The sequence below is a fragment of the Acinonyx jubatus genome, chromosome D3 (genome assembly GCF_027475565.1).
Source record: "Acinonyx jubatus isolate Ajub_Pintada_27869175 chromosome D3, VMU_Ajub_asm_v1.0, whole genome shotgun sequence".
NCBI classification, from domain to species: Eukaryota; Metazoa; Chordata; class Mammalia; order Carnivora; family Felidae; genus Acinonyx; species Acinonyx jubatus.
Genome location: NC_069392.1, coordinates 87,648,216 through 87,668,013, shown reverse-complemented (window position 1 = coordinate 87,668,013; position 19,798 = coordinate 87,648,216). Strand labels below are relative to the sequence as shown.

At 43.8% G+C, this 19,798-nt stretch overlaps 1 protein-coding gene across 3 annotated transcripts in view; it reads left to right on the top strand.

Annotated features, from left to right (window-relative positions):
• FBXO15 (F-box protein 15) overlaps positions 1-19,798 on the top strand; it is a 48,320-nt gene that overhangs the window by 1,877 nt on the left and 26,645 nt on the right. For all 3 annotated transcript variants that reach the window (XM_015080424.3, XM_053206038.1, XM_027069181.2), the window contains exons 2-7: positions 5,973-6,044; positions 8,798-8,902; positions 12,245-12,487; positions 13,042-13,251; positions 17,590-17,716; positions 19,116-19,198. In XM_015080424.3, coding sequence (XP_014935910.2) covers positions 5,973-6,044; positions 8,798-8,902; positions 12,245-12,487; positions 13,042-13,251; positions 17,590-17,716; positions 19,116-19,198 — 840 coding nt within the window. The remainder of the gene's footprint in view (positions 1-5,972; positions 6,045-8,797; positions 8,903-12,244; positions 12,488-13,041; positions 13,252-17,589; positions 17,717-19,115; positions 19,199-19,798) is intronic.

Sequence of the window (19,798 nt, the reverse complement as noted above, 5' to 3'; positions counted from 1 at the left end):
GTTGGTTCTTGAGAATAGCTGCGATGCTAGGCGTACCCCAAGCCTGGTGACAATTAAAGTGGTGACAGTGCCTTCAAAACTTCTGTTATGCAGGAGAGGAAAACTGACATTTAAGTAGGAAGCTTGAACTTTAAATCAATTTGCCACTATTACAAAAATTAGTCTTTATATATAGAGCTCTGCTGGTGGGCAGCCGAATGATTTTTATGTGATGAATCTTCTGTTACTTTGTAAGTTGAATGAACTTCCTGGTGAAATGATGTAATTAGAGTGCCTGGCATGGGAGCCTGCATGTCAGCCTGTGATTTGGTGAGGTACACATTCTTTATGGAAAAGAAAAAATCAGAATGACTGTGGATGGTCTAAGTAGGTGGTTATTTTTATTGTATCAATGCAGAAAAGTTAGATTTTATAAGAAATCCGTGGTTCCCTTTTAAAGAGTTTTTTTTTTAATGTTTATTTATTTTGGGGGCAGGGAGGGGCAGAGAGGGAAAGAGAGAAGCCCAAGCAGGCTCTGTGCTGTCAGTGTGGAGCCTGATGCAGGGCTCGATCTAATGAACCACAAGATCATGACCTGAGCAGAAATCAAGAGTCCGACACTTAATTGACTGAGCCACCCAGGTGCCCCTCAGTGGTTCCCTTTTTAACACAAAATGTGAACATTTGTAAATGTCATAGACTGTAAGAAATGTAGCAGAAAGCATATCAGGTTGGCTTAATTTCTATTTGATCTAATTTGTTTTGGTTTATCAAATATCACAGTGAGGCTCAGAGGTTAATTTTCTTCCTTTTTTTTTTTTAGAGGGTAAAATTTTCAAATGTATTACTTGAAAACTTTTTAAACTAAATGTCATCTTACTAATTATATCAGCTAAGTGTGCACTTAATTTTGTAGACCTATAGGTCTACCTGAGGACATGCATGGAACTTACAGATTTGTTAATTGTGCGAGCCTTAAAAATGTGCAGTTGGTTTATTTTATGGAGAAATGGAGATGTGCTTTCAGTAACGCCAAAAGCCATACCGATAAGATGTAGAATGTAATATGGTAGGATGAGCTCTGGAAGGACAGCCAGGAGATGAGGGCCTCTAGCTTGGGACCTTAAATGAGTCACTGTGATTGCCTTGTTAGAACCATAGTCTTCTGATTTGTGAAATAGGGACTCTTGAGATCTCTTTTAATTATGGAAAAGCAAAACAGCAACAGACAGACTGTACTTCTCAGACAGGTGCCAGTGGGCAGGGGATGCATGGGGCATCCTTCTGACATGTAAAATGAATGCAGTGGCTTTGGGGAAAAATGTTAAGTAATGTAACTGGTAAGTACTATAATGCATTTGTATAATTAGATGACAACAGATAAGTTATCCAATGGAATGCAACATTTGCATTAATTTTTGAGATCAAATAAGAGACTGGAAAGCATTTGTGAGCTTTCTGTAGGCTGTGCCCCCCAGATTTCAGGGCAGCTGGTACTCCAGAATGGTATGAATGCCTGTGAGAACCACTGCTTCTGCCTAAAAGGTTGTGCTGTGATTCCAAACCTCCTTCTTATGGGATTCTCAGTTTTGAAATTAAAAAAACAAAAATCCCATAATTTATTGCATATTCAATACATTAAGAAATATTGATACACAGAGTTCTAGTCCTTCAATTCTCTAGCCCCCATTTAAAAACAACCACCACCAGAGGCACCTGGGTGGCTCAGTCTGTTAAGCTTCTGACTGATGTTGGATCAGGTCATGATCCTAGGGTCATGGGATCGAGCCCTTCGTTGAGCTCCACATCCAGCTCTGCATTGACAGCCAGGAGCCTGCTTGGGATTCTCTCTCTCCTCTGTCTGCCCCCCGCCCCACTCATGATCTCTCTTTCTCTCAGAATAAATAAACTTAAGAAAAAAATCAACCACCACCTCAAAACCTTGTAATCCTTGAGTCATACTTATTACTGGTTAATGCCATTTTGTCTTTCCTTCCAGACCTTTTTTCTTTGTGTGTGTTTACTTTTAAGAGAGAAATATGAAAAATATGATTATGTAGTGTATCTTGATATAACCTGATTTTTTAAAATTGATATGTTGTTAATTTAGCAGGTAGATACCTTCTGTATGCCAGGCATGTTGTGGGAGCTGAAGCATCGGTAGTGAACAAAACTTATACAAAAGACCTGCCAATATGGAGCTTACAATTCCAGTGATAATGAGCAGAGTGGATAAGTAAAATGCGTAGTGCTGGGTGGTGTTATGTGCCAAGGGAAAAAAATCAGGAGGGGGCCTGAAGTGTACGTGTGTGTGTAGTATGGATTGGAGTTTTTTATTTTGTTTTTTTGAGAGGGAGAGACACAGTGGGGGAGAGACACGGGCAGAGAGGGGCAGAGGGAGACCGAGAATATCTCAAGCAGACTCGCAGGCTCCAGGATGTGGGGCTCGATCCCATGACCTTGGGATCCTGACCTGAGCCGAAATCAAGAGTCCAGACACTCAACCAACCGAGCCACCCAGGCACCCCTGGATTGGGATTTTAGACAGCACGGCCAAAGGAGTTCTCAGGGAAATGGTGACGTGTGTGTGAATACTGGAAGGGGCTGAGGGGACAGGCCGTGCAGACGTCTGGAAGGCACTGTGAGCCTATTTCTATCTCAGACACTTTCACCTGTGTTGAAACTGTCCATTTTAATTGTCTGGACATTGTTAACTGTATGGAGGCCATGCTATTTAACCAATCTCTGTACAGTTTCTGGAAGTATTTCAGTGCAGGCAACTCTGAGATGGGCTTTGTTGAGTAGCATTTTTGGGCTCATTTACTTGCTTTGGGATGTATTCGTACAAGTGAAATTCCTGGCTTAAAAAAATACATGTGCCTTTTAAAGATCTTAATGAACACTACCAGATTTGGCTTTTCATACTGTTTGTGCCAATTTATGCTTCCAGCAGTGAATGAGATGTTCTCATTTATTTGGTCCTTGCCAATTTGCTAGATTGAAATGGATAGATACAGCATATTAATTTACTTTTCTTCAATTCCCTTGGAAAGGACCTAGGGTAATAGATTTTGTTTTATTTTTTTGACATTTTTTGATTGAAGACATATGTATGGTAAAAAGCTGTTATCAATTTACTAATGCTTTTAAACAAATTTGTATTTGAGTGGCCCCAGCAGTATTCATTGAAGGTAAAGAAGCATTTCTCAGTCTTCACACAGTGTGTGTAAATAGGCCTTCAGACTTCTTGGTGTGACTTTTCATACTGGCAGAGGTCTGAGGGTCACCGGCTGGTAAATACAGGCAGATAGTACTATTTGATGGCGGGGTAATAGAAATTCCTTTTACTTAAAGCTGTTGTGTTAGAAACTTCTGTCCACTAAAGATATTCGATCTTTGAGTATGTAATACAGGTTGGTATAGAATCATAAGAAGTTAACCACTTAAAATAAGGAGTGCTTTTAAATCATTTTGAAATGTGTATGTTTAAAAATTGTGTATTATGTTGAGTGGTGCCCTCCAAATTCATGTCCGCCCAGAACTCAGGATCTGATTTTATTTGGAAATAGGGTCTTTACAGATGTAATTAGATGAGGACATAGTAGGTTAGGGTGAATCCTAAGGCAAATGCGACTGACGTCCTTATGAGATACACACACACTGGGGAGGTGGCCGGGTAAAGACGGAAGAAAGGTTAGAGTTAGTCATCTTAGTTGCCACAAGCTAAGGGACACTGAGGATTGTCAGCAGCCACCAGAAGCTGGAAGACGCAAGGAAGTGTTCTTCCCTAGAGACTTTGGACGGAGCATGGCCCTCCCAACACCTTGATTTTGGACTCTCGGCCTCTAGGACTTTAAGACAACAAGTCTGTTGTTTTAAGACACCTATTTGGAGGTAGTTTGTTAAGACAGCCCTAGGAAACTAATACAATTAGGAGATCGTGTTTCACCTCTTATTACTACGTGAGAGCTGGGTCAGTGGAGGTGGAGCTTTTCCGTCGTGGAGATCTTTGCTTAAATAGTACTTTCAACAGAAGTACCAAAATGTATTGCACAGGCAGAATTCTCTGATTAAAGGGGGAGGGTGTTGCAGAGTTTTCCAAATTAGGACCTCTTCTGCCCCTCCCTCTCCCTCTTGTGCAGAGCACAGAGTGGATACCACCGGTCTGCCTAACTTGTTGCGCTCCCAAGAACTCACGGGCTAGAAGTCAGATAAGACAGAAGGCACATTGAATGTGCTTTGCTGAAGCTGGAGTGGGGAGGCTGGAGTGGGGAGGCTGGGTAGCCAGCATTTTTTCACCTCGGGGAATTTGTCACCGTCTGGGATCTGAAAAGGTTCACAGCATCCACCTCTCCTAGGTTGAGGTGCAGGCATGCGGATGCTAGCTCATGTTTGCTGAGGGCTTATCATGTGCCAGCCGTTATGCTGTTTCTGAGGAGAAAAACCTATAAAGGGAAGACAGATGGATTCTTTGGCTGCTCAGAAACGTACGGGGAGCCATCGGGCAGTTTGATGTGCAGGTGTTGGCGCGCCAGCTCCACGGTGGTTCCATCCGAGCGGGCGAGCTGTGGGCAATCCGCCCCCTGTACCTCCTGGAGCAGGCTGTGCTTGTGGTCTAGAACCCTCCTTTGTTCGGGTCCTTCCATGGGGCTTTCATTCTTCCACTTCCAGAGAGATTATTGGCTTCCCTTCCAAGTTCTGGTGACCCTCATTTTGCCCCCAGTTGTTGCCCATATCCTTTTTGATCTTTAATCCACATGTATCCAGGGAACCAGTTGGTAGAAAAATGGGGGTGTTCAACTCTTGGTGAACAAAGTATGTACTGAGAGCAATGGCATTAGTGAACTGAGCATATGGAACGTACACTCTAGACTTGAGTCACATGCTGGGTGGGAGGTGGGCCAATAATTGTGTGTGTGTGTGTGTGTGTGTGTGTGTGTGTGTGTGTGGTAAAGAAGCAGCTTCCAGACCTTTCCAAGAGAAATAGCAGATCCACCAGTAACTCTGTCTGTGGGCTGCTGCCTGGAAGCTGAAGGCTCTGGGCTCCATACCTTTCTGGGTGTTTCAGATCCCTACCAGGCTGCTGTTGAGTAGTGCTCATTTTGAGGGCTGATTTTTTTTAATGTTTTTTTTTTAAATTTTATTTTTTGAGGTACAGAGACAGAGTGCTAGTTGGGGAGGGGGAGAGAGGGAGGGGGTTACAGAATCCGAAGCAGGCTCCAGGCTCTGAGCTGTCAGCACAGAGCCTGACGTGGGGCTCAAACCCACAAACCACGAGATCATGACCCGAGCTGAAGTCGGACGCTCAACTGACTGAGCCACCCAGGCGCCCCTGGAGGGCTGACTTTAATAAAAATTTACATTAGTAACTTCTGAAAAGAACTGTGTGAAATATACCTTATTTCATTGAGTCTTAAAAGCTATTGATTATATTATTTACTATTTTTCATACCACTAAGACAGAAAGATGGCCAGTTAAAATATATTTCACTGGATGTGGGATATTTAAAATGTGGAAAAAATTATGTGCATGAGTATTTGGTGTTTCTGTGGCCGTGGTCGCCAGAGTGAGGGTTGGGGCCAGTCATTGTCCCTCCAAGACCAGCCAAGTTGTAGATGTCTGGGTAACTTGTGGTTCACAGACCTAAAGTATTTCTTAACCTGTTGGTGCTATTGTATGGTTGAAACTGGCCTGTTGATACGTTTTATTTTTATCCTTTTATTACATTCAATAAGTCTTACAGCCCCTCTTTGATAGGCTGGCAGCCTATAAGAGCAAGTATTGAGTCTTATGTTTAAAACACATCGGAGTAAGTCCGGTTTCCAGGTTCACCCAGGACACTGAATGTTTCACCGCCCTCTCTCCATCCGTGTCGTTGTACAGTGAGTTTGTGTACGAAGTTTATGAATCCCTTACAGTTTTGTAGAGAGCACTGCGCTGTTTACCTCTCATTAGAATTTGACTTTTCCATGCTCTCTCTCGCACGTGCTAGCCTGCGGCAGTGCGCCGGGCGGGGAAGGCTCCGAGCCGAGTCCACGGCTGAGCGGTCTGTGTCCCTGGACAGGTGAGTCGCGGCACGTGGCCGCTTCCCCGGGGCGGGCTCTCGGGGCGGGGCCGTCAGAGACAGTTTCGGTGCATGTGTACCAAGCGGCTGTTCTGAGCTGAGAATAGAATTGCGGAGGACGGAAGCACAACGTGGAGCGTTTGCTGTGAGTCATCAGCCTGTCACCACTGTCATCATTAGGCTGGTTTTATGAAGTGAACTTCTAACAAGTGACAAGGAAATGTTCCTTTTTAAAAAATGTTCTTCAAAATTACTCACTGCTAGTCGGTAAAGACCCTTGGAAAGGGGGAAAGAGGATTAAAGCGTGTTCTTCTAAAAGCTCCAGGGGCCTGGGCTCTGGGGTTCTTCGCCCTCAGTGCTCTGGGAACCCAGCCTGGCAAGGTTCTGCCCGCTCACTTCCGCAAGGAGATCCGTACAGTCTCTGTTTGGAGCTAATTGTTTGAAATTGCTGCTGAGGTGCCCGTGGATTTGTACTACTGACATAGACCACCAACTCTGTGCTAAGCATTGCGGGGGGGACCGAGGGCATCACTGTAGATGTTGACAGTGGAGGAGGTAGGGCTGGCATAGTGTACATATTGCCAAATTCACGTTCAAAGCTAAGTTACGTGATTGCAAATTTTGGGCTTTTAAGTTTATTTATTTTCAGAGAGAGAGAGAAAGCTAGAGAGAGTGAGAGAGTGAGCATGGGGGAGGGCCCGAGAGAAAGAGAATCCCAAGCAGGCTCTGCACTGTCAGCTCAGAGCCTGATGCGAGGCCTGAACTCATGAACTGGGAGGTCATGACCTGAGCGGAAACCAAGAGTTGGACGCTCACCGGACTGAGCCACCCAGGTGCCCCCCAAGTTTTGGGCTTTCAGTAGTATATTACAACTCAGCTAACAGGGAACATACTTTAGTGTGTTTTAAAAAAGAAGTGAAAACCAAAAAGGATAGTTAATTATGGACGGCAATTTAAGCTTTAAAGCCTGTACTCTGAGAACACAGTCTGTCATACAATAATCTGATATGGAAACAAAACAAATATTTATTCGGTTCATGCATCCATCAAATATTTGAGGACCTTCTCAGTACCAGATACTGTCCTCTGACACTTTGAGCTTCTTTTCCGCTCACCTTCCTCGTCTCCTTCCCCATCCCCCTGCACCTCTGCCCCTGCAGTGTGAAATGATTAGAATCAAGCAGAAAGTGACCCATTATGGGCATGGACAGTGACTGTACCAGCTTTGAGGAAACCTTATGAACAATAATTGAGAATGGCCTTGATCCCAACTGTGCTAGCTGTAAAGTGGAGGTTTTCTGCTTTCTGGAAGGTACGGGGAGAGCACCCCTTCATTAAGTTTGTCTGCCGGGTAGGAGAGTGAGTAGGGTTTTAGTTCAGTTAAATAATTTTTCCTGGATAAGATTTGCTGGGTGCCTCTCTGAGATGTTTTCTTTAAGCCCAAATCTACATTCTTTGAATTATAATTATTTAAAAAATAATAACCATGAATTTTTGTGAAATCACTGAGTCAAAATGTGAAAACTCTGTGCAGTGGGTAACCCAGATGGTCACAAAACGTGTTTTCCCGCAGCTTTGCCCTCTCTAGCGTTAGCGACTTTTGGTCGCTAAAAGTGTCTAATTTATTGACTCTGAATAGAAGGAGTTTCATTTGGGGGGAGGGATTTAATGAACCCCTGAGCAAAACTGCTTGCTTAAACTCTCAGGGAGTCTCTGAAGCTTCTGAGTAGGGATAGCTCCGGTTAGTGACACGGGCCAGTTATGTCTCGTGCCTGTCCTCTTGCCTCTGAGGACCCCCCCCCCCCGCCCATCCATTCTCAGTATTATCAGGATTTTAGGACTGATTATCTCCCTATGAAACATTTGATAACGATTTTCATCACAATCTAAAAATTTAAAATAGTTAAGATGACAAGTGCAGAGTATGGGCAGCCATTCTAAATTGGCCAAAGGGTTTACTGCCTCAGTTCTTTATCCTGAGGTCCCCACCCCTCACCCCAACAGTGTTCGCTAGCTTTCTTTTTGTTTTTGTTGTTGTTTTTTCTGCCTGAGGTCCATACGTGCCCATTCCTGACTTCGTAATATCGGTAAGGCTTTCTAGATAATTTCTGGTTCTCTCAGTGTTTTGTAACAGTGTAAGATCATAGAAATATTGAGAATGGGATATTGAGAATGCACCTCAATGTAATTTATTTAGGCAATAAATGAGAAAAAAAGGAAGAGAGAATTCAGAAAATCTTATGGGGCTTGAACTCTCTGGAAAGCCCCGGAGGAAGGTCTGGAGCATGAGGATATGAAGGAAGAGGGTGGGTGAGGGTGGTATGGGCTAGGTAGAAAAGAAGCTGGTATTTCCTATTCCAGTCTCTTCTTTGAGGGGGAGGATTCTGTGTTATTTCTTCTTAATAGCTAAGAATGCATTCTTTTTCTCTTGTTTCCTTCTATCTCACCAAGGGGTGATGCTTACTTTCACGAGGGAGGTAGGGAAACCTGCGTGTTGATTCACAGCGTGTGAATATGGTTAACATGCCAAGGAAGTTAGGTTCCTGTACCCTTGGGTCTCTGGATTCGTTTATGTCACGAGGACTGTGGTAGCCAGAACATTTCAGTTGAGAAAACGGGAAGGTAGGGGTGCAGTTAGCCTCTTGTACGGGACAGGTGCCAGTCACCTTCTGTCTGGAGATGAACAGCCAGTTTTGTGGGTAACTTCTAGCTTATGTGTTTGCCCACCTCTCCGATCTCCTCCCCTCTCTCAGCATGCCTTCAGAAGTGTTGCTGAAGATCTTTTGCAACTTGGATGCTGTGACCCTGCTGTGTACGGGATGTGTGAATAGGCGCTTTTATCATCTGGCCAATGACAAGTAAGGAGAAAACCAAATCTCTCTATCATCTTTTGATGGCGTGTTGATGGAAGTCATGAAAACTAGTAAGACCTTTTTAACCATTTTTTGAAATTTAAAGTAATTTCAAAAGTGTGTTTAGACATAGATGGAACATGTCTAATACTGTAAGTGGTCAAATGATATTTGATAAATGATAAATGAGATTTGCATTTATTTGCTTAAAAAAAGAGTGTCTTTGCATGAACTGAAAGTGATCAAACTTGCTATTGGGGTAGCTGTTGTCTCCTCTGTGGAAGAATCTCTCTGTCTGTGTCCATACTCACACAAGTGGGTTCAAGGCAAATAAGCATGTTTTTGACAGTAGTTCTAGAATGGACATAGAGTGATTTTTGTGTCTCTTTCTTAATGACTCTTTATAAGAGGTGAAGACATTTCACCAAAGCAAAGTGCAGTAAGGCATTTTTCATGAGAGAGATCAAGTATCCCAAACTGTAGCTTTTTGGAGGGTTCTTACTTTATTCAAGGATGGAACTTCAATCGCTTGGATAAGGTGATCAATTACAAATTGCTTAGTATCTCTAAATGTCCCCTTTTCCCACTGAACTTCATAGGCCCAGAAGGTACAGGCTCTGGGCGTTCCAGTGGATTTGGGCCACACCTCTAGTAATATTCCTTGCATACTTTTGTTATTAATTACATGCCTGCCCCACTTTCTTGGGGGTTGTCCTTTAAAAATCTGGGCTTCTGAAGGAATTATCCTCATGTTTGTTTTCTTTTTAAAGGAAGTACCTTAATTGTGTACATTGAATTTTAGTTTTAAGAGTCATAGTCTGATTTTATAGTGAGACTTCACAAAGGGCATGTTGACGATTGAACTGGTAAACAAGTGTTTGTCAACAGTGAATGGTATTTTCTAAGCGTTACTTCTGGAGAGGGCAGGAGTGCCTACGGTAGCCAGTTACACTGATGACTTATGGCGAGACCTGTTTGGAGGCTTGGGGTCTCCCTGATGCTCCCCTTACATGGGGGGAGGTTGCCCCCTCCCTGTGGGTATTGCCTCCCTCAACCTGAGCTCCAGGCTCCGCCTGCGTGGGGGTAAGGGGGAAACTTGTCCAGGCTGGATTGGGATCATCACGTGGGCTTTTATTTTCCAGCACTCTGCGAAACACTTTATCAGAACGTTAAATTGGCCCCATTTTGTCAACAACTTGTCTGATTGAAGTTGTTCTGTGCCTGACTGGTAGTCAGAATAGCTAAATATGCTCTTGTCCTCAAATCCACCTTAGTTTCTTTCTTTCTTTCTTTCTTTCTTTCTTTCTTTCTTTCTTTCTTTCTTTCTTTCTTTCTTTCTTTTAACAGGACGGGGCATTGGGTGATCAAGAAATGAATGTGTCTGGATTTTGAGTACTTGTTAAAAGCGTCTTAGGCCTGACATTTTTGCTTTATAAATGAATAAGCAGAACAGTCTCCACAGTATTTTAATTTTATGGGATGTTCTTTTTGGACTTCGCTACGGTAACTGCAGTAAGATAATGGTGTGTAAGTGGCTCTTGGCACAGATGTCAGGTGTAGCTGTACCTGAAGGTGTGTGGGGCTCCCGCTCTGTGTCCTCTCCAGGCACCGTGTTTTGTAGTTGGCGAGTACGGGCCCGCAGACAAGAATAGAGTCAGCTGCAGTTCATGTGGTGCTGATGTGAGAGATTTGGGAACACTTATGTGGAGTAAAATGATGAGTAAAATAAATTTTGAAGAAAATATGAACAAGTTTTTATGTAAAGGGAGTTTTAAAAATTGCCTACGCAAGGGATTTTGGCAAAATGGTTTCAGATTTACCTAAGATGTACTCAAAGAATTGTCATTTTGCAATTCTTAGCTCACGTACGAAAACTCAGAAATTTCCGAACTGAGAAATACCTTAAGGCAGAAAGCTTGGTGTGAAATGATATTGTGGGGTGAGAAATGATTTGAAAATGCATACTAGAGAGTGATGTCAGTAGGGATCTGATTATGCATTTGATAGAAAATGAGTTTGATGGAAAGTCCACGTCCGACCTGGATCAAGGGGACACGTCTGCAGGTCGAATGTCTGAGAAGTGCCCCTTGCCGCTGTGGTTACTGCCGGGTGACCCGAGCACGTAGGAACCTCCAGAGTGCCCTGGCATCTCGTCTGGACCTCCTCTGCAGGGGCATTGCCTTCTCCCAGCTGCCTCTTGGCCATTGGCCATTCCGTCCCACTGCACTAAATAGAAATGTGGAGACATGAATTAGCAAGTAATTACACTTACTTATGTACAGCTCACCTTTTATAGTAGGAAATTGATTTGAGCCCCTGTCTCAGTTTCCCCTAAGAGAAGTTTGTTTCTTCCCCTGAAGGAGAGCACCGAGAGAGGTGCCTTAGGCTCACTTTGGCCCCTGCTAACCGCCACTGCTCCTGTGACGTCTCGTCTGGGTGTGATGAGCGGGAGGGACACAGGCTGTGGGTCAGGGCTGAATTTGAATTCAGCCTTGTGGCTGATTGGCTCTCGAATTTGGATAAATTACTTGGTTTCCTTGAGTTCATTTCTCTGTGACTGAGGAGGCCGGGAAGCACAGGGCGTGAGTGTGTGAGCTCTGGTCGAGGCTGTGTTGGTGCAACTCTGGGTCTCCGTCTCCTCGGCACATACAGGCTGGCCCGGGCCAGATCACTTCCCACTGGGCCTCATGACCTTATCTGCCGAGGGGGGGACCATAATGGTAGCTACTTCATGGGTTTGTTGACGATTAAAGTAGTTAATGTTTACGAAGTGCTCCAGGGATGCTTAACACTGCACAAACAATATTAACTGGTTTTCTTCATTTTTTGCATTATGCAGGGAATTTTTTCATTTTATTCTCTTTGTGCAAACGTTGCATGTTCATTGTAGAAAAATTAAAATGTGGAAAAGGAACATACAGTTCCGTTGCTGTTGGCATTTCTCTGTGTGTGTATGTACATATACTTCCTTTCCAGCCTTTTAAGAAGTGTACGTATTTAAAATAACACAATAGGAGTCACTTTGTTATTTTTCTGTAATCCCTTATTCAGTGATTACTGTAGGAAGACAGTGGTTTGGATGATGTCAAATGACAGGAGGTCACTCATTTTAACTTGACCGGGGGCAACAAGCTTTTCCTTTTCGTACAGATTTCTGGGGTCAGTGGATCTGGGACACTCCCCTCAAACCACGGTTCACTCTAACACGTGAATGACTGTCAGTGTTCAGTTTGCTTTGTTCATGGAATCGGACTAGTTACAAACGATTGTGCATCTCTGATTTAACATGTCACTTCTGCAGGCACATGACTGTGTCTTTTAGTTAACGACGTTCCTCTTCTCCCCCAGTTTTCTTTGGATCAGGATCTATTCAGCGGCCTTTTCACCTAAAAGATCTAATTGGAAAGTTAATTCAGTGGAGAAGACCACTGGATCTGTGAACGTGCTGTCGGTTAAGGATAAAGAAGCTGGGTACTGGAAGAAAGAGTATATTGCAAAGCAGAGAGCACGTGTGAGAGCGGCGCTCGCCCAGGTGCTCAAGCCTGTGAACCCTTACACGGGCCTGCCGGTGAAGACCAAGGAGGCCGTCAGGTACACAGCTTCCTCCCGAGCTATGGGCACGCCGGGTGCTCGAGGGTGCTGTTAACATCTGCACGTGTGTTGCTTTAGAAACAGTGATGGTGTGAGCTCAGAGTATTGCACATTTAAGGACATACGTGCAGTTTATACCGTGAGGGGACTGTCTCTTGGGATTTTCCTGTGTTTCTGTGCATCCATAAGTTATATAGTGTTTTCCTATTTCACATAAACGGTCTGATGTGTTCATGAAAAGCAGAAATCACCTAGTCATCTGCTGCAGTAAAGCAAGAGCATCTAATGTGTCCTTCCTTCGGGGAAGAACTTTGTCTCATGTATGTATTGCCAGTTCCGAGAACACAGTAAATGTTCAATGGGTGTTTGTTAGGTGAGGAGAAAAAGTCTAAAGAGAGGACCATTGACGGAATGAAAATTTATGTCAGGCACTTTCTGAGGACTTTGGCTTTGGCTTTTCAGGAACTAGATACTTTAGAGATGATACATGAAATTGGCTTTAGCATTTTTTATTTCTGCAATGAGGCCAACATTGTTAGCTTTTCTTTCTCCAGAATATCTGGTTTAGGTTGGGTAATTATATTGAGAGAAAAAAATGGAAAAGAATACATCATGGAGCACATTGACCTTTCCATAAATGACTCATCAGTGACGATTATGTGGTATGGCAAAACTTGGCCCCGGCTGGCCACATTGTCAACCCTAGATTTGTGTGGTGTGACGCCAGTTTTTATGGACCAGTCTAAAACCCCTTCCAAAAATGGGTAAGTATTAATTCTACAGAAGCTTTGGGTGAGAACATCTTATATGTAAATACTAGTTGTTATTATTCTTTTTAAAAAAAAATGTTTATTCATTAGAGCACGTGTGCATGTGCAGGAGGGGCAGACTGGGGCCGAGAGGGAGGGACAATTCCAAGCAGGCTCTGTGCTGTCACCACAGAGCTCACTGCTAGTCTCCGACTCATGAATTGTGACATTATGACCTGAGCTGAAATCAAGAGTCAGATGCCCAACCATCTGAGGCAACCGGCTGTCTCAGTTGTTACTATTCTTGCAATTTAAAGATACCGCCAGTGTATTTTAATTTGATTGCATCTTCAAGACTTCTCTTGCATTCTGGATCACTATAGAAGAGAAAAAGAATGGATTCATCACATTTATGATTCGATCTAAATTTAAGTTCCTCATATCTTGGTTGTCTGTAACAGAGAATAATATTCTAGTTAACAAAGAGAATAATGTTCTAGTTAACAGAATTCCTAGGTGATTGATAGCTAACCTTTTGAGCTTTTTAGTTTTAACCATTTTGGATCAAAGGTATATAAAACTATTATAGCTGGGGCGCCTGGCTGGCTCAGTCGGATGAGCGTCCAACTTCGGCTGAGGTCATGGTCTCGCGGTCTGTGAGTTCGAGCCCGTCATCGGGCTCTGTGCTGACAGCTCAGAGCCTGGAGCCTGCTTCGGATTCTGTGTCTCCCTCTCTCTCTGCTCCTCTCCCACTCATGCTCTGTCTCTCTCTCTCTCTCTCTCTCTCTCTCTCTCTCTCTCTCCCTCTCTTTCAAAAATAAATCAACATTAAAAAAATAAAAAAACTATTATATCTTTCTTTTAGTAAATGGTACAGTAACCATAGTTTAAACATTAGGACATACAGTACTGCTTAGTTATTTTTATGTGCCTCTCTGTTGAACTGACCAGATGTGTGACCTTGTGCAAGTGGCTCAGCCTTTCTGTGCCTCAGTTTTCTCATGTGTGAAATGGGGTGATGATGACGATGGCGACGAGTATTTAGCACGTGTGGCTGCTGTGAAGACCAGAAGGGGCATCAGATTTGTGTGTCCTTATGTTCTGTCCTGAGGGGCTCTGTGCTGCATCCACGTGTATTCGAAGTCCGTCCTGCTCACTCTTCTCTCCATTAGTCACTTTCTCCTAAGAGCTAGATGCTGCCAGCTGCAGTGTCTTCACTTCCTGAGCGAGCAGGCGCAGCTTTACATCGAACGCCTGGAAAACACGGGTTGTAGCTGCCTTCTCCAGGCTTGGTTTCCTGCCCTCAGTGGCCCTCTCCACGGCCCTCCATCCTCGGACATTGCAGTGCACTTACCACGTCACTGTTCCTGCCAGCCCGTGCGCTGTGGCTCTACCTGTGGCTTCTCTCACCCGTGTCCTTGTGATGGCAGGTGTCGTCCATGGCAGGACAGCTTTCCTTAATGGCTTCCCTGGACTCTGGACTCGTTTTTGCAGCTTGGTAACCAGGACCTTGTTTTTCTTCTGCAATCTGGGGCTGGTCCTTTGAGGATCGTGTCAGTGATCGTGCTTCTGCTTGTCATGCTGGGAGTGTGAGGGCGTTTCACTTCTTAGTGTTGGTGAAGCCAGGTTTTATTGTATTCTGAAAATAGCCTTAATGCTACGAAGGATAACATGTGAATTATCTTCCCTGATTATATTACTGAGGGTATTTTAGAAGCATGTTTACTTAAAAAAATTTTTTTTATGTTTATTTATTTTTAAGAGAGAGAGAAAGAGACAGAGTGTGAGTGGGGGAGGGGCTGAGAAGGAGACACAGAATCAGAAGCAGGCTCCAAGCCGTCAGCACAGAGACTGACGCGGGGCTCGAACACACAAACTGCGAGATCATGCCCTGAGCTGAAGTTGGACGCTTAAACGACTGAGCCACCCCGGCGCCCTGGAAGCTTGTTTACTTTTTAAAATGGGACCTCTATTTGGATAAATCTCTGAAATTTCATATGGTATCATGATGGACACTAGATTTTTCTAATGCAGTATTTAGGTTTTATGCACTATGAAGTTATGTTTGGAGAATCAGTCTATAATCTCTGTACTAACTTGACTGAACAATATGTTACTTGGCATATCGTGAAGTATTGATTATATGCATTAGGACAACATTGTTAACGTCAATTAAGTTGGTCACGGAAGTCGCAGTGGGTAGTGTTGGACAGTGAGGCTCGGTTACAGATGCTGTGCTCCTGACAACTGCCATCCAGGTCGGGAATACTGGGTTCTGTGCGGTGACAAATGCTAGAATTCATTGGGAAAATTGATTTCATGTAATTTATTTCCATTAAAACTCAGTGGACTTCAGCCAGCATTTGATAAACTGTGGAGAAGAGACACTAGAAGTGTTTTTTAGGAATTTGTTTTGATGGGCTCTTTTATTGCAAGTTTGAAAGCAAATGTGTTTATCACGCACAAGTACAAATCATCGTGTGCATCTGTGTGACAGCAAAGGAAAAACTTGGTTATTTGGGTCTGTTTTGTTTCCTCCATGAGGATTTTTTCAAGAACAGCGAAAGCCTTATTTGTGTAATTTGCAGTTTGAATTTCCCTGTAATTTATACCTTTCTAGTCAGCTCATTAAATTTTCTGTTCTGGAAATGTTCTCCGTTCTGTGGTTTATGCTATACCTCCCCAAATTTGGGAGGAATGTTGAGTAGGTATCAGCCTTAGTTTCTCTCTCTTTAGCCTGTGAGGCCAGGGCATGTGGGGACTTAGCCTGCTCTCTGTGGAGTCTGCTTGAACGGCTCTTGAGCCATGGCGACGACTGTCCCTACTTAGGACACATCGAAGAGTGTAAGAGGAGGGTTTTCACACCTCCGCCCGACCTTGTCTGTCTGCACTGAGAATCATGGTGGCAAGGACTACCGTTTCTGAGCACCTTAGGGTTGGCTTTAAGGTTTAAACTCCAGTTTCCCTGAGGCCATACTCATGTTCCTCACCGTGTGGCTTCCTCCCAGTGTATTCTGTCTATGCGGAGTATACTTTGAGATCGTATGTCACACGCATGTTCACTGACCACATCCCCCAGGCAATGTAGTTTTCTGTGCCAAAAGTCCTTTGAAAATTGAGGGAGGAACCAAGGTAGTCTGGAAGCTTCAGGTCTTCCTCCCACCCCCATGCCTCCACTTTGAAACAGCTGAAGTCCTTCGTTTTCTGATTCTTTTACTTAATGAACATTTGAATACCTGTCTCCTGCCAGCGTGTGTCTTAGGTGCTGGAGGAGAACGCTTGGATGCCATGTGGCCGCAGCTCCTTAGGGACTTTCCTCAATGCTGAGCTATGCTAATTGACCACTAAGATCTCATCTCCTTTATAATTTCCTGAACTATCTCTAGGTCCTTGGAAAGGACATCTATGTTTACCATTATAGTGCTTCTAGAATGTTTCATTCGTTTTTTTTTTTAAATCTCATGATGAATAGCAGAGTTGTGTTTCCTTACACATCTGAGTTATTACTTACTCTCAGATAGTAATTCTAATATAGAGTTCACAGTGGATCTCCTCCGTGAAAATCCTCAGGGTTTTGGACTAAATTCGTTTTCCAATATTAAAATTTTCACTCTCTCTGAGTTATCCTTGATAATAGCCTTAAAAGGTATATATATCCGCTTCCAAGAGCCTACTGAGACCACCTGCTCTTTTTTGTCACTTAAAAAATATTTCATCTTTGCTTATGCCTTAGTTTCCTTAATTAGGGATACATACAGTTACAATACATATGAGAATCTACTTTTTAAAAAAATTTTTTTTTAATGTTTATTTATTTTTGAGACAGAGACTGAGCATGAACGGGGGAGGGTCAGAGAGAGAGGGAGACACAGAATCTGAAACAGGCTCCAGGCTCTGAGCGGTCAGCACAGAGCCCGACGCAGGGCTCGAACTCATGGACCGCAAGATCATGACCTGAGCAGAAGTCGGACGCTTAACCAACTGAGCCACCCAGGTGCCCCGAGAATCTACTTTTGACTGTAGCATTGTGCTGGGCTCTGAGGGGAGGAGAGCAGAAGATGATTGTTCCTCACCCTCATGGTTCTTCCACTTCTGACTGGGCCATTGAGTTGACACTAAGAGTGAGGGGGAGGGGAAAGAAACATAGTTGGGCGAGAAATTTGGGTGTATCCATTTTCCTTTTATTTACATGAATGGTTTGCATCCCCTGACCCTCAACACACCATTCATTAGCAAGGTGCATGTTATTAGCATGCTCTTCAAAAGTACTTTTAAATACACTCAAGAGAATTGATAACCGCAGGTGTGAAAGCTCATTTCTCTCCTTCCTTTCTTTGGCATGGATGTTCAAAGACCTCGGTGGCATTCTTTAATTGCAAAGTACAATCTGAGTAACTTAACCGAATCCACCATGATTGGCGGGGACAGACTCCTTCGGATCTTCTGCCTCTGCCCAGGCCTGCTGGTGGGGCTGTGGAAGGTAAGACTTGGGTCCCTGCCTGTGTGATGCCACCTCCCTGCCCATTCCACATTTACTCACTGCTGTGCGTGACACCAGATGTGAGGTCCTGAAGACTCTTCACTAATGGCATTAATTCTCTCTTACCAGTTTTGCTTTTCTAACTAAATGGCCCCTTGTTGTGTGGAGGCGACTCTGTTCTCCTGTTGTAGACGACAAGCTCCCTGTTCCTGCCTGGATGCTTTTGTTCACATTAGACCGTTCATATCCTGAAAAATCTCACCCCTTCTCCTTCCAGTCAATCCGTGCTCCTTCCTTCCTCTTTCCCAGCCTGCGTCTGCCCAAGTCTCTCATCCTGCGTGTTTAACCCAGTCTCCCCTGTGTTTCTGATCCTGTAGATGTGGCCTTGAGTGTAACCTGCCTATCCTTTCCCAATTCCTCTGGAGTTATTTTCTGGGCAGTCACTCCAGTGAAAAACAAACCAGTGTGATGTTTCTCTGTACACCACACGTGTGTTGAAATCTGTGGCTTTGGCCTGTGGGTGTTGTAAGACAGAAGTTCACAAATCTGATTTTGAGGATAACAGCACGCGTGTATAAACAATGACTAGATGGAACCACGATCAATGGCATCATTCTCTTGACATAGCTTTGTCTTTCTCAACCTGCTGAGGCAGTCACTGTCCCTGTGCTCGCTGCACGAGGGTGACTTGTGGCCTAGGTGCCAGTTTGCTTGCTGGCTGTTTCCTTGACTGGGATTCATCAGTCTGTGCTGGCCTGCATTGTTACAAGGACCCTGGTCCGTCCAATTGTCCTGGCTGCCTACTGCTGGGTGGTGCCTCAGGTCGACCTTTCTGGGGCAACTACACCAGTCAGCGTCGGCTGTGAGCTTGGAGAGAAATGGATGTCTGTTCCTCTACAGTCACGTTTTCTGCTGCTCAGCCTGGTGGGTGAATGTTTTCATCCCCAGTGGCTTTGTCAAGTCAACAGGTTCTCAAGAGAGGAATGTATCCTCATGGAATGCCACTCATGTTACGTATCTGTGGCATTACCCTTGTATGTTTGAGGGTCTTACCAGTATCGTCCCTCTGTAGTTCCAGAACCTGGAACTAACAATGTATATTGTCACAATCATCCTGGCGGAGTGTTTTGATATTTCACAAGTGCTGGGTTGTTAATCCTTTTGGTACCGCACGCACTGCACATTTGGGTGAATTGTGGCCCTGCTGTCAGTTGACAAAGAAGTCTTATTGGATAGTAATAACGTATTAGCAGCAAGAATGCGTTGGTACTGGGGTAATCTTAACAGTTACAAGAAACTGTCTATCTGTAAGATGAATGTGCTGCGATCTTCACAACGACCTGGTGAAAAATTAAAATATTTCTGTTGAAAAATGTCTTCTTTCTAATTAACTTTTCAGAGGGAGGAAGAACTGGCTTTTGTTATGGCAAATCTTCATTTCCATCAGCTTGTGGAGAAGAGCACGTTAGGCTCCGCCACCGTGTATGTATTTCCACGTGGGTCTGTTCACGTTTTGTACAATGTGAAGGATTAGAAGTTGATATCATCTGAACATCCTGAGAATAGCTACAAAGATACTCTGTTTTTAATCAGTAGACACAAGCCAACGGGCATAATTACTTAGCTGTGGCTAAAATAATTGGATTATTCGTGAGTACATATTTGCTTTCTTTGTTCCGGGTTAAGGATTTTGTGCCGAGTGGGGGCAGGATGGGTCCATCACTGCAAGGTTCTGGTGCATCAAGGTGCTCGCTGTGCTTGGCACTCTTGTGCCTTTTCGTATCTTGCAAGGCCTGCAGTTGTGGTTTGCTTAGCCCGGCACTGTGTGTGTCTCTCCATGAATTTGCAGCTCTTCAGGTGGGGAATATGCTTTTCATTTCACTACAGCTCTCAGACTCTTTTTTTTTTTTTTTTTTTTTTTTTTTTTTTTTTTTTATTACCTGAAAAGGTAAAGCTCTGAATGCTTTTGAGTTTGTTACCTTATGTAGTAAGGTTTTTCTTATTGATTGAATAAAACTTGGTTCGTCATAGCATTGGGTCTTCTGCCCGACTTCCTGACCTGTAGGTCTGTTCTTTGGTGCA